Source organism: Cynara cardunculus (assembly GCF_001531365.2).
Source record: "Cynara cardunculus var. scolymus isolate 2C chromosome LG 12, CcrdV1, whole genome shotgun sequence".
Lineage (NCBI taxonomy): Eukaryota > Viridiplantae > Streptophyta > Magnoliopsida > Asterales > Asteraceae > Cynara > Cynara cardunculus.
In genome coordinates this window covers 37,918,521-37,934,110 of record NC_037539.1, presented here as the reverse complement: position 1 = coordinate 37,934,110, position 15,590 = coordinate 37,918,521, and the positions used below count along the sequence as shown (strand labels likewise).

Here is a 15,590-nt window from a genome sequence, read left to right as displayed (position 1 = left end):
GACAGCTTTTTTGGGAGTAAAATGATGTATGAAACCATTTTTTAAAGTTTTAATGACAAGGAACTTAATCATTCAAAATAAGAAAAATTGAATGGTTTTTTCAATCAAAACTGAAAAGTTGGTTGGAATATTTTACCCAATTAAATATTTATATCTATAACACTTTTTCCTTTCATTCAGATTCTTGCCATCTATTAAGGGGAAGAACTTCCCAAAAGATCCAATGCATGATGCAACTAAAATATCACAATATCAACAACATTTTCGGCTATAAAAATAAGTTTCAAACTCCGCATTCTTTGCCCCAAATGAAATACCACGCAAAATTGCTATAATATTAAAACAAAATAGTTACTTTTTTCGGTTTTGAAGGTTCGTTAATGGAGCAGCTATTGAATTTTGGTGTAAACTAGGCCTGCTTCTTCTTGAGTACATCTGGGGCATTTACACCTGAATCCATAATCTGCAAGCAATGCTTGTCTCTCTTCAAGTTGTAGGTCTTCATCAATGTATGATATAGTAACCTGATATATATTTTCAAACAAATATTAGAAATCATCATCTTTACTTAATCACATCTTTACTCAATTCTAGACATTCATTCATTCTACCTCTTCTCCCTTTGTAATTGGTCTGCATGCAATTATGGCTGCTTGCCCATCTCTGTCCTGCAATGAGAATTATGTCTTCCATCATTTCTCATTATCTGAAAGATATGAACACCATGTTGTGCAGATGAAGGAAATAAGAAGAATACTTAACACATACCTCATCTCGTTTAAAAGCTTTAGCACTCGGACAACAGGAATGGTTCATACAACTCTGGATAGGGAAAAATGCTGTGCCTGCAAATGCAATCAAAAGGTTTTCAGGTCCAGTTTGTAGCATGATTGCATCGGATTTGGTAACAAGGATTAATGGAAGATGATTTTAGGCTCATAACTTGTTCTACTATGGCTATAGATAAGGTTAAAAAAAGAGTAGCCATTTTTCAAAGAAACAACCTTTTATTAGATTTCTACACTTCCTTCAAAAAGAAGTGATAAAAATCAAAGTATTATAATATGATGCACTGCCACTCGCTCATATTACCTTGGCAACAAACTGAATAGTCCTCCCCAAGGGCATCAAGAAAAGGTCGCGTCATCTCACCAGCTTCTTTCTGCCAATCACACACACACACACACACACATATATATAAAGATGATGATGATACATTCATGCAAACATAACTTAATATTATCCACTCATCTCATTCTAACCTTTTCAGCTTCTGGTAGATCATCTATATACAAAAAGTAATCCTCCACCGGAGATGCTACAACTAAATCACTGTCACATGCATGCAAAAGCTTAGATTCATGGAGTTCTCTGCCCATGGCAAGCATCATCTTTTTGCCATATGCTCGGTTGTGCACTACACAACTAAATGCCGAAAGGAAATATGGTGAATGACAAACTTACAGATTATTCAGCTCAAACATGCCAATAATATGCCCATACACCTCTAGTGAGAATACTTGAAAGGATTAAGGAGTATAATGTATAACATGTCATCTGAAATGTAAATTTATGGCAACCATTAAAGTTACCACCAAACTCGCCGTTTTTACCCTTTTCTGAGTGTGTCATCATGAGGAAGACAATGTGCATTAACTGACATGTTAATTGTTTAAGAAGTAATTTCGGCAAGTTTGATGGTTGCATATGTTTGCCTGTACGTTGAAACAGAACATCGTGACAAGAAAATAGTAGATTAAGCCTGTGTCAGGAATCAGGATACATGGTGAACATTCCTCGTCAAATATTGCTGCCTTCAGGAGTTCCAGTGACTAGAAAATTCAAACTAATGATTAGAGTTTTAATAACAGAAGCAGCATTAAAACAACAGGATTACCAATCAAGCATGCAAAGCATGTTGCTAATCAATTAATCATCCCCCGAATACAAGGTTTACAAACTTCTGATTTTACTTGGTTACTGAATCTTAATAACACAGCTTCTTTCTAAGGATGCAATACAAAATGTCTAAATGATGAATAGAATTCAGAAGGATAGTGGAAACATACTTTTGACAAATATATAATCTATATGATAGCTAATTGGATTAAAAGGAAAAACCATCACAGGGTCTAAGAGCCATAGATTGATGGTATATAGATATACATGTCTTAGAGACTGTACATGGTGGTTCTATAATCTTTGATGAATTAGTGTTAGTTTTGTTATGTCATAATCAAATGGACTTAGAAAAGGAAGTTTTGAAGTAGGAAGCAGACACTCTGGTTGAGCACAAAGGCAACCAATACTCTTGAGCAAAACTTGTCCAAGTGTATTTGGATTAATTACTGAACTCTTTAGATTGCGTTACATATCGTCAATTACTCATCTCGTACCTATTGGAACTCTTTATTGTATGAATTATGAATTACAGAAATGTCATTGTCGAATTTATTTTTGAATTGTCAATTTATAATTATTGGATTGAAGTGTGTTTGGTACAAACCACATATTTTGTTGTGCGGTTTTAGCGGTTTGAGGCATATCCGCATATGAGGTGCACTTTGGCCCTAAACCACACCGCGCACACCCCTATTAGAATGCTTATACATATGTTATAAATATAAAGGAGCATGCAATTCAGAGTCCTACTTAAACCGTTGAACAGAAGTAAAGAAACGAATTTGACAAGATGAAGCCCTAGGAATCAGGGTACTACCTATATATGTACATATATAGGGTTGGGTTCCGGTGAGAAGAAGAGTTAAGGTGAGAAGCGTAAGAAGGGATCTCCACCCTTGGATGCACATTAGGATGAGATGCACCGGGATGCATCAGATCAATCCCCGTATCAAGCGATTCATGGATGGGTTTGAGATTAAAGGTGATCAAGGGTCCAGATCCCTTCTTATGCTTCTCAGCTTAACTCTCCTTATCACACGATCCTTCGCCTATATATATATTTCGTCTGTGGTTCAAATGAGAAACCCCAAAACTTTAAGAATGGGAGAAGTCGTCTCAACCACTAGTTTAAATTTTCTATTTCCAAGTCTTTTTTCACTAATTAAGATAACTATGGAAAAAAATCAATATTTGAATTTATCTCCTATATTTCTTTAACAGCTTTTGGATATTAATAATCATCGATTTTTTGTCCAATTTTCCACCTTGAAATTATTGGTGATTTTACAATCTACAAATCGAATCTAATCTCATTTGCCTACGTCTCATATATCGAATCTAATCTCATTTGCCTACGTCTCATATGTGAACATGAACATCGATGTTCTTCATTGGTCGTTTGAAATGTAACCGAACGCAAGAAATACCAACCAACCATTATCACACGGTGTATATTGGTTCATATGTGAACATGTGAATCCTAGGGAATCCTACTACAACTTCATATGTGAATCTTAATCATAACTAGTGCATGAATCAATTTAAAACCTATAACTGAGATTCTAAATTAGTTTAAGATTCATAGATTCACATGTGAATCTTAATTAAAACTTGTACGTGAATCAATTTATAATTTATAATCGAGATTCTGAATCAGTTAAAGATTCATATGTAAATCTTAAAAAGTATATATCATCATGGATCTTAATTAAAGATAATGAAATTCTCGTTGTATAATTTAATTAAATAAAATATTGATTATATTTTAGATTATTTAATTTAAAAGAAAACGGGCAATCTAATTTTTATTTAGAAAAGAAAGTGAGTAATCTTTTTGAAAAAAAAAAGTGGATTAGTGATTTAATGACTTGGATTAGCGATATATTTATACAGAAGTTTCAAAATGCCCACCTCAACTTCCTTAGGTTCTTTAGATTAGTCACAGTTTTGCTTATATTTACATATTTTTTCCTTAATATCTTGGTCATTGAAAAATCTATCTAATGGTTGAGATCTATTCTTACCTTCTAAAAAAATTTGGGTTTCTCATATGAACATTCCCCTACATATATATATATATATATATATATATATATATGTGTGTGTGTGTGTGTGTGTATCCGAAGAGGACCTTTAAAAAAGAAAGAACCGAAAAACTCATCCAAACCGTTAGATTGAGGTTATCTGACGGATGTGGTTAAAAAGGTGGTAACAACCACCATTTTTATAAAATAAAAATATTCCCCTCCCCCTATTTTTTTGATAAAAAAATCAACGAAATATAACCAAGATTGGAGCGAAATAAATTACACCAAAAATGATCATTTTATTATCTTTAATTTGGCATTCATATAGGTATATTTTTAATCCGTTTTTTCATGGTTCTTCAGTTCTTTCTTTTCTGAGGTTCTCCACCGATTTCATCCCATATATATAGGGAACTAATCAAATGTGAACCACAAAAAAGTTGTGAACTGTGAGAACAAGTTTTAATGCATGTGAAAATACAGTCCTTTTTCACGATGTGGTTTTTTTATGTCTATTTTTAGTATTTTTCTGTTTCATATTGTGAAACAACACTACACATTCACATGCATTGTTTCACAATGTGAAACAACATATGATTAATGGTTCTCACGGTTCTCAACATTTTTGTGGTTCTTGTTGATTATGCCCTTGTACATATATGTGCATATATATGTATTGTATGTATGTGTGTGTATATTAATATATTATGCCAAGGACTGACCTCAAATGCCAGCTGCCTTATTTGCATTCTAAATGCAGTTTCATCAGAAGTATCAACATCATCTGGCAAAGCCACGCAGTCCCACCACCTAAAGACAATAGTACATGAAATAAGCATTCATCCAAAGAACCATTTCAGAACACCTTTCTTAGGATGATACCTTTCCTAGTGAAATTTCACATTATACTAATTAAAAATTTGCTATAAATCCAAAAGTACTTAAATTTGAGACATATGTTGCAGGTTTCTCTGCTTCCTTTCCATAATGAAACACAAAAATCAAGTGAGTCTAAGAAAGAATTATTGGTAGAGAGTTTGGCATATAGTGCGCATTCAGCTGTATGCAAAGTAGGACCGTTAGATATTGGTTGAGTAAACCAATTAGAAAGAAGAAAGTTATTTACATGGGACTCTATGCTTCACTTTTAAGTTGCTTTGACGCACCTGCAACATTTACAAGTTGTGATATTATGTGCAAATGATCCTGTATCCATACTTTACTCTGTAGAATAGGAGGGAGGGTAGACAGTTTATTCAAGGAAGACAGAGAGAGCACAAATGAAGATAGTTTCTCAACGATGATATTAATGCCTTTCCAAAAAAGTACGATCTCCCATACTATCAATTAATTACCGTGGCTTTGGGTAGGAAACCTAATTGTGAGTATAATCCTAATTCTCAAAAGAATTGGAAAAAATGATTGAATAGAAGTAGTGATATAATGAGATTTCTACAAGATATCGCATATTTGCATGAGGTAAAAAGGCATGCAGCAGTCAATACACTAGTTTAAAGAGGTGTCTATTTCTGCTAGACAAGACAGTTGCATATACACGTGGAAAGCAGTGACAGACTTTTATCGTAAAAACAGTTGAGGTGTTACGGGTAGGAAATCAAAAGAGCTGGAGCTCAAAATTTTCATATACCTCCTCTTGTATCCCATTGATATAGGCTTCCAAGCCTTCAAAAGAAGAGCAAAATTGTGGTTGCTTAAACCATTAGAAATAGAATTCTTCTCTTTCTCTTTGCTGCATGCTGCTTTCAACTTCCTATACTTCAAAATTGTACAGCAAATCGCCTGGAAATGGAAGACGGAGAAAAATATTTTGTCAATCATATATCAATGATAATATCACTGAAGTGACTCACATTGACTGGGACAAGATTCAACATGCACTGTGTCCATATTTCCTTTGTATAAGTTAATCCCCATGGGATGTGATTCATGTCGTATAGCCTTGATCTTTCACATTTACACCCTATTCGTGCTAAAACTAGATTTTTTTATGTGTGTTCCAGATGCTGATACTACAGGTAATGGTCAGAATGACGCTGTAAAATTTAATTTCTTTATTTCTATCTTGGTTTCTTGTATTAGAGCTGGCTAAGCCAAACTAATCTTTTGGAACACAATCATGTTAAACAAGCATACCAGAGTATAATAGATGCATTCTGATATTATTCAGAGCTTGTGAGACACTCAAGTTCTTATGCTCAACAAGATAAAGCTTGCAGAAGAAATAAGTTCTGACTAATGTTGATGCCTCGTCATATGAAATTTAAATTCATATATGCAATTAGATTGTCATAGTGGTTTTTCTGATCATACATATGCACACACATATACATATACACACACTCCTTATAGAAAAAAATGAGGTTGACCTTTAGAAGGAACTTACCTTAGCAGCAAGAAGGAAAATATCATTTGTCTCTGACAGGGAAAGATGACAAGAGAAAGAAACTTAGAAATTGAGGGGGGGGAAAGGAAAACATGGGGGAAAGTTTGTGTGCAAATAACTATTGAATTTGGGCCTTACCATTAGCATGTTCTATGAATCTTGAAAGTGCCTTCTTGGACAATGATTTTGACTCCTCTCCGGTACAAAGTAGAGAATGGCATAAATCCCAATCAGCCTGTGCACAAGATTTGCTACAAATAATTGAAAATATGTCATGTAAGTGATATTTAACACAATGAAAGACCTAGTACTAACTGAAGTATCAATCTTGGGGTTAGGGGCAATGGAATGGAGAAGATTTTGAATTCTACTTTTAGTTCTGTAACTATGTTTCCGACAAATAAATTCTGTAATAAAAGCTGGTACGCACTGTTAGATGGTTTGAAGAAAAGTTCTGGAGTTCGGATGTTGGAACCATTGCCTACCAGCCCTCTTATATTGAAGGATATTAGGATAAGTAGATGATAACCATCCAAACTACAGGATTTCTAGTTACAGAGATGGTGCGACTATCGATGTTGTACCAAGTATTTCAATTAGAACAGATTCCTATGAAATGCACCAATGCACAGGCTTAATTTAATTTTTCAAAACAAACTGTGAGTTAGGTCATGATTAGGAATCTACAAAAAGAGTAAATTACATCGAAACTAGTTTACTGGTGTTAACACATACATGATTATACTAGGTGCCTACAAAACATCATCCTAATTACTGAAATTTATACATAAAGATCGAGTTAATGTACTTTTGTGTTTCTTTTGCATGTATCAATTTTCGTTTCTTTTGTACAAAGTAGTTAAACACATAAATTCTGACTAATTCATGTTAAACATATCAACTTACCTATTTTCATAGAATTTTGTCGTCATGATAACAGGTCTCAATAGTAAATAACTTCTATTCACTTGCTCTTTTTAGTTCGTTGAATATGTTTCACTAGCAATTATCTAAACATTATAGTGTAGGTAGCTTCTGTTGGGACTGTGGGTACCCAAATTGAACATCTTGTACTCTCCAAACTTCGGATTGTATCAACCGCCAAGAGATGTTAGTAACCCATATAAAAGCACCATTTGAATTTTTTTCACTAGTTTTCAATGACGCTAGGTAGACAATTAATGGTGAGAAGCGAAATGTCTATGATGTCTGTCTCTATATGTCTAGTTTATAGAACTCTTCATAGTTATAAGTTATTGTATGGTTGCAGCTTTGTCTATTATCTTCTGTGATAGTCATGAAATGAACTCTAAACCCAACCAAGTTCCCAGTTTTAGCAGCTAATCTGAAAACATCCACTTTCTGCATTTGGAAATTGTCTCCGAAAGTTAAGAGGACTGAGGGCATTTAACATCAAAGCATAAATCAATAACTTTTATAAGTTAAGCATGATTTAGGGCCTGTTTGTTAACAGCTTAATAAGTTTAACGGGACTCGCAGCTTATTCGGTCAGCTACTCAGCTATACGTGACTGTTTGGTAATGGCTTAATGATATATAAAGTGGCTTATTCAATAAGCTTCTAGGGGGAGCTTTATGCAGAAAGTCAAGTTTTTTCCAAACCTGCCCCTCCCATTTAAAATGGATTCCATTTGATTATAATTTGGTGTAAAATAAAGGGTTGTAGAAGACGATGATTCAATTCCATCTATGAAAAAGTCCTTCCAAACAAAAGCATTTTCAACCTATACAGACAGATTAATCTACACAAACAACTTTATCCATGCAGGACTTCATGGAAAACCACCCAAACATCCCCTTAGAAAAGAAACACACAACCTTAATGCCATTTTCACCATGATTTGAGTTCAACCCAGTGTTCAAAAAGGATGGCGCAAGACTTGTCTCTCCATCATTACAATAAGGCGTGGCTCACGCCATGGCACGACGTCGTTGTGAGTTTTTTTACAAGGGACTCTTAAAAAAATTAGCTTTTAAGTTTTTCGTAGCTTTTGTGGTTTTACATTTTTAACTTTATATTTTTGCACTTATAGATTTAAATAATCACATCACTCACGGTTTCACGAATTCATACATGTCATGGACTCGTGATTAAGACGAAGTTGTGAAATTACCCTTCAAAGTTCTATTTTGAATATTTAATCAAAGACTATTTTTATAAAAATAATTCATATGATTTTTCTTCTTCTAATATGAATGTAAATTTTTTAATATCATTATCTAATTAAATAATATTCAGAAAAACACATATGTATATATATAATTATAATTATATATACGACATACAAATAGGTCGCCTTATGTCACGCCTTGAAAAACGCCACGTCCTCGCTGTGGCGTGTAAAGCTTGAGGCTTGACCTTGCTGCCACCCCACGCCTCACGCCATTTTGAACCTTGGTTATACCATCCAAGATTCTAGCATCTTATTTTCTAGAACCAGAGAGTAGATATATTTCTCCATGGTAAGGCAAGTTGATGGCTAGAACTTACATTTGAATGTTGATTACATCCTTTTACCATTTTGCTACCACAACTAAAGTCCTATCTTTTTCATTTTCTCTTGAAGAATTATGAAAAAAGGGATAGTAATGAAATTAAGTACCAAATACGGTTAGGAGTTGAGTTATTGTGAAAGGAAGAGAGAGAAAAGGAGTTACTGTTTCTTTCTTAGAGTCGAAGATTATGGGGGTTTTTTTTTATTTTTGCAAGGGTGAGCATTTTACATTTTCATCAAGTAAAATTGGTGATTTTGAATTTTACTATCAGTATTAATTTAGAGGTGACTGGAATCGGTTGTGCTTTTAGCCTTGTGACAAAATCAATGAGATTTCTTATAGACTTATAGTCATGGATATGTCCCTTGTCACATTGATCTATGTGTAAATCATCTAACTTTCTCCAGTTACTTGGCATCTTTAGTAAAATGAAGTGAAATAGCTTACACCTACACTTGCCTCTCCTCCAATAGAAAGCTTTGGTTGTACAATTCAATGACTTTCACTTTGTAGGTTGAATAAAACAAATGATAACATCAAAGAAATAGAGAAATGAAGATGGATAACCAATCAAGAGAAAAAAATAAGAAAAAATTCACGTTACCAAGAAAAGCTACAAGGATTCTCACCTACAGTAGTAAGCTTCTTTACATCCACCAGGGCAAATGTTAACTGAAGGCAATGGAAACTTCATCGAGTATGGCAATGCTAATTTCTCTTGCATTAATGATTCCACACGCTCAGTAGGAACCTGAAATTTATTTCTAGAACTGGTAGAAGAACACTGCTGAAACTCTAGCTGATCTTCCTTGTCAGAACCATCTGAGGATGCCAAATCAAAACAATCTTTCGGGTTTCCTAAACCCTGCAGATAGAGCTTCCTCCCAATTTGAAGTTCGATTGAGCCAATAAAACGGAAGCAGAAACTACAGACAAGACAATCAATCTGCAAGAAAAATAATATAAAAGCCAAGAGAAAGGATTAGTGATGCAAGAGAAGCGTTCAAAAACCATAAATGGTTCAAGTAAAGAAAGTGAAACAAACAAGCAGGGTTGAATATTCAAACTAAACCACCTTATTTGAAGAATGTTGCACGCCGAAAAGCATTTGGTCCTTCAAAACAAGATCCCCTTCTTCAAAGTCTAGGTCGACATAAACACCTGTAAGTTTTTCAATTTCAAGTGTCATGCTCATTACATTCCAGGTAATTAACAAGAAAAGTTTTAGAGCATCAAGGAGTAGCTTGAATAGTATTGTAAGGAGAAAGAAAAGTATACCAATAGTTTAAGACTAATTGACAGTAAACTAGTTACCATCCCAATCCATTTATAAAGTAAATCTTCGGCTACAACCAATATTACCACCAACTTTCATTCTTCTTCTTTTTAAGAATAGAGTGTAACTACAAGATGAGGGAATATGCATTGCATCACATCTGTTTTTCGGATTATTTGGAGTTGTGGTGAGTTTGGTGGTAAATTGATGGTAGCCACGAAATTTTCCTCCATGTGTAGAAAGGGAGAAGAACATCTGCCTACACATAAATACAGAAATGACAATTTATATCTCTCATGCAACGTATCAAACAGGTGGTGTGCAAACGAATGAAAAAAACCCCATTGCTTGTTAATAGCATTAGATTTTAAGACAAACATCCATACCACATATACATCAAACAATATTTGTATGGGTTCCTCCTGAATCGTTTTAACAAACAATAAAAACAATTATTTGATTGCCACCAAAAGCAAAAGGAAGATTACCTTTTCCATGGTCGTTAGTTGGTTTGACTTGAATCCCATGGCGTTGTTTACTTGTTATAAGGTCATCAAAATACTCCTGCAAGTTATTACGTTCACATATAACAATCTCATATCGGAATTACAAAGAGAAAGAGATTACCTGAACTTGAAGAGATGAAGGTGGTTCGAGGAGAAGAGAGATTTGCTGAGGGAATTGGGCATCTATGGGGCAAACGACCTCCATTAGTAATGATTTCTCTAATGCCTTCTTTGGATTCTCAAGGCTCGACTGTAGATTGTGAGGACAACGGTAGGCGAGTGTCTACCCTCCTTCAACCTCCAGTACCAATGGTCAAAACACCAATTGAAATAATGACTACAAATTGCAAGAATAGTCCCTCCACTATTTCGTATTCTACCGATCTTGTCCCTTAAATTTTACCTTGATTTTGGTTATGACTCTATTTATTTAGGGCCGTTCATTAACATAGTAAATATGAATTTTGAGCGGTTTTATCACTTTGTTTAGGGACCAAAATGGGAAATGCACTCCCAACATTGTTTCAGAGTCATTCTTTGGCATGTTAAATGTGGGATTTGGAAACGGGGCCCCGAAATTTTTAGGCACAATTTTACATGTGTTTATGGTCTTTCATCGACTTGTGTAAACCTATAAAATGAGTTATGATTTTTCCATCTTGAATCATTTCCCGGATAAAATGGTAGTCAAGAGCAATATGCTTAGCGCGTCTGTGAGAGACAGGATTACTACTTATGAAAAGGACACTTTTATTATCACTTAGCATAGTTGGTGGTCGTGATATAGGTGACTGGAGTTCTTTGAGTAAGTGTGTGACCCAAATAACATCAGTTGCAATATTCGCAAAGGCAAGATATTCAGATTCACAACTTGATTGTGCCACCATTTGCTGCTTCTTCGAGCTCCATGTGACGAGATTTGGTCCGAGGAAGATGGAGTAGCCAGAAGTGAAGCGTCAAGGGTATGGGCAACCTCCCCTATCTGCATTAGAATATGTTAAGAGATATGATGGTTCATGGGAAAAGGAAAGGCCAAAATTTGATGTTCCCTTGACATAACATAGTATCCTTTTTACTGAGAGATGCATTGAGAAGCATACGTATTTGTTGATCTGTAGATGCTGGTGCGAAAGAACAGGTACCATCGACATATTGCAGAAGTTTTTGAGATTCGAGAATTGGTGAAATTCGACTCTTCCATAGTAAGTAGTTGGAGGAGGAGAGTTTAATGGTCATCATGTGGATTAAGGTTGTGAAGGGAAGAGATGAAGAGGAGGGGTTGAAAGAGGAATCACCGCCATCGATGGTACTACTGAACCTTTCTTATAAAACTTTAAAGGTATAAAGTCCGGCTGGTATTGCCAAGAAAGACAAGACGACATTGGTTGAACAAGTACTTCAGAAGGCCCCAAACAAAAGGCTGGCCAGTCAAGAGCTGGTGTTTTGCTTGCTCGCTTTTGAGGGAAGTAGTGAGCCCCTCAAGAGCACGCCAACGAACGACGCGGCTCCATACCCTAACTTTTGGTATGGGAGAAGTTAGCTTTCAACTGAAAATCCAGTATAAAGGCTATCAATTCCATACATCCAGGGGTGGTGAGCGGAGTGAGGAAGGCCCTCGGTAAGAGACGCCATTGATGAAGAGAGATCCTTTAAGAAGAAGATGGAATTTAATCATGGAGATTATCTGATACCATGAGAATGTTTATATTTTCTCATTTCTTTATGGGTATGAAAGCAATGTATATATAGATACAAGAAATTTCAAGAAAAGGATAATCATCTCCTGCCAGATAGACATGGCCAAAAACCGGTCCAGAGCAGGTCGGGCCGGACCCAAACCGGTCCGGAGCTTAAACAGTGACAATCCGGACCGGTCCTGATCAAAAAGAGAAGACCCAGTTAAGGTGTATGAGGCCAGGTTACGAGAATCGTCCCATGTAGTCTGCATACCAAACGCACCCTTAAGGTTAATCGATTGAGAAATGTTGTTGCTAAGGGTCTAGAGAACAATAAAATGTTGGTTTACCTCTTATAAGACAAAATGACGACCAGACATAAATGCCTCTAAAAGTTTGAAAAAACAAACAATTTAATTGACACCGTCTATTTAACAAATTAGATACAAGAGACTGATAAGAGTTTCCTTTTAACAACCAAGAACATGTTTGATTAACGTTTTTTTTTATTAACCTGGATATCCAACCCGCTATACGAGCCGACTAATCCCAGGACGACCACCTGTTTATAGATAGTCCGGAGTCACCGCATTTGAACCTTCGTGGCCACAAGGGAATTTTTATTTCTCCTTGGATTTGAACCTAAGACCTCCTAATACTTTTGACATTTAGAGTCAAGCTCAAACTAATCAGACACCACCCTTATGGTTTAAAAATCATTGACGTAATTTACTCTTTTAACCTTTGTTTTTTTATAGTTTTTTTCTTTTATATACTGACAGATAATCTATGTTTGAATGAGCCAAAATGGAAGCCCTCTGCAACTTCTCCTTGCCTTCTTTTACGAACGTTCGTCACCTTTTCCCGCTGAATCCTCTGAGCAACCAAAATCACCCCACTTTCAAATTCAAATCTACAGCATTCTCTCCTCAATCTCAATCTCAATCTCAATCTCAATCTCAAACACCCACAGGAAGAAAGCACCGAAAACCGCCAGATTTCGATGAAAAAGATGCATTCCCATCATCCATACCACTCCACACCAAGAACCCTAATGCTATTTATAAAGATATTCAAAGATTCGCCCAGCAAAACAAGCTCAAAGAGGCTCTCACTATATTGGATTACTTGGACAAACGTGGTGTTCCTGTAAACCCAACTACATTCTCCGAGCTTATCGCTTCAGTTGTTCGAGTGAAGTCATTATCCGTTGGCAAAGTCATTCACACTCACATTCGAATCAATGGGCTTGAAAATAACGAGTTTTTACGAACTAAGCTTGTTAATATGTACACATCTTGTGGGTCGGTTGAAGATGCTCGGCAGCTGTTCGACGAAATGCCAACATCAAGTGTCTACCCTTGGAACGCATTGCTTAGAGGCAATGTGATTATGGGTGGGAGGAAGCATCATGACATTCTAAACACATTTTCAAAAATGCGGGAATTGGGGATTGAATTGAATGTCTATACATTTTCTTGTTTGATCAAAAGTTTGGGTGGTGCTTCTGCTCTTTATCAAGGTTTGAAGACTCATGGGCTGTTAATCAAGAATGGGTTGATTGATGATTCAATCATAAGTACTTGTTTGATTGATATGTACTTCAAATGTGGGAAAACAAAGCTTGCCCGTCTAGTTTTCGAAGATATTGATGGTGATCAAAGAGATGTGGTCTTGTGGGGGGCAATGATTGCTGGTTTTGCACACAATCGGCTTCGATTCGAAGCTCTGGAGTACCTAAAATGGATGCAAAAAGAAGGAATATCTCCAAATTCAGTAATACTAACCACAATCCTTCCTGTGATTGGCGAAATTTCGTCTAGAAAACTTGGTCAGGAGGTTCATGCTTATGTGATCAAGACAAAGGAGTACTCGAAGCAATTGTTCGTTCAGTCGGGTTTGATCGACATGTACTGCAAATGTGGAGATATGATTTCGGGAAGAAAGGTCTTTTATGGATCAACAGAGAGGAATACTGTATCTTGGACTGCACTTATGTCCGGATATGCTGCAAATGGCAGGCTCGAGCAGGCTTTGAGATCGATCGTTTGGATGCAACAAGAACGGTTTAAACCTGATGTTGTCACCATTAACACCATTATTCCCATTTGCGGAAAGCTTAAAGCTTTGAAACAAGGCAAAGAAATCCACTGTTTTGCTGTTAAGAACAGTTTCGTTCAACAAGTATCTATAACGACCGCGTTGATGATGATGTATGCCAAATGTGGTTATCACGGTTATTCCATTAAACTGTTTGATAATCTGGACCGAAAAAACGTCATTTGTTATACAGCGATGATCGAATCATACATTGAATGCGGGTTTTTGGATAAAACACTTGGTGTTTTTCGGTCAATGGTGCTGTCGAAACACCGCCCGGACTCAGTAGCGACTTCGAGAATGTTGAGCGTTTGCGGTGAACTTAAAGCGTTGAAACTGGGTAAGGAAATTCACGGGCAAGTGTTGAAGAAAGATTTAATGTCGATTCCGTTTGTTTCTTCAGAAATCGTGAAGTTTTACGCGGTTTGTGGTGAAATCAGCAAGGCGGCATTGGCATTTAAAGTGGTTCCAGTGAAGGGTTCGATGACTTGGACCGCGATCATCGAGGCCTATGGATACAACTCTCGTTATCAAGAAGCCATCAATCTTTTCGATCAGATGATAACCGGGGGGTTCTCGCCAAACCAGTTCACTTTAAAAGCAGTTTTGCGTGTTTGTGAGCAGGCTGGATTCGTAGATGAAGCTTGCAGAGTCTTTCGGTTGATAACTCGAAGATATAAAGTAGAAGTAACCGAAGAACATTACTCGAGCATCATCAGAGTTTTGACGAGTTCGGGTCGAACTGATGAGGCCGAAAGGTTCAGTCGATTGAGGTCATCTTTATAACCTGCTGAATGGTCATTGTTTTATTTAAATTTTTAGGCATATGAATGCCAGTTTTCTATCTTTATAATCACCTGTCTATTGAAAGTTATTTTTTTTATTAACCTGGATATCCAACCCGTGAGCCGACTAATCCCAAGACGACCACCTGCTTTACAGATAGCCCAGAGTCACCGCATTTGAACCTCCGTGGCCACAATGGAATTTTTATTTCTCCTTGAATTTGAACTTGGAACCTCCTAGTACTTTGACCTTTAGAACCTGTGACGAGAATAACAATATCTTTTCTAAAAAACATTTTTGTAAAAATGCAAGAGCATATTCATGTGGGTAGCATCATATCATTTCAATTTTAAGGGTTGTTTGGTCGGTTTTCTATTACATTTAACCGTCTTTGTAG

The 15,590-nt window shown here is 36.1% G+C and overlaps 2 protein-coding genes across 2 annotated transcripts; one reads left to right on the top strand and one right to left on the bottom strand.

Moving 5' to 3' along the window:
- Positions 1–245: 245 nt before the first annotated feature.
- On the bottom strand, positions 246–10,939 carry LOC112522536 (histone-lysine N-methyltransferase ATXR2). The gene is made up of 15 exons (XM_025131732.1): positions 10,753–10,939; positions 10,614–10,689; positions 9,925–10,010; positions 9,479–9,795; positions 6,472–6,584; positions 6,334–6,365; positions 5,578–5,729; positions 4,652–4,739; positions 1,784–1,832; positions 1,465–1,519; positions 1,263–1,332; positions 1,093–1,162; positions 769–845; positions 612–668; positions 246–524 (listed from the first exon to the last, which is right to left on the bottom strand). Exons 1-15 carry the CDS (start codon positions 10,834–10,836, stop codon positions 390–392), a joined length of 1,461 nt encoding a protein of 486 aa, XP_024987500.1. The 5' UTR covers positions 10,837–10,939; the 3' UTR covers positions 246–389.
- Positions 10,940–13,114: 2,175 nt separating this feature from the next.
- LOC112523900 (pentatricopeptide repeat-containing protein At1g71460, chloroplastic) lies at positions 13,115–15,265 on the top strand. Its single transcript, XM_025133572.1, has one exon. The coding sequence runs from the start codon at positions 13,115–13,117 to the stop codon at positions 15,191–15,193; it is 2,079 nt and encodes a 692-aa protein (XP_024989340.1). The 3' UTR covers positions 15,194–15,265.
- The last annotated feature ends 325 nt before the right edge of the window (positions 15,266–15,590 follow it).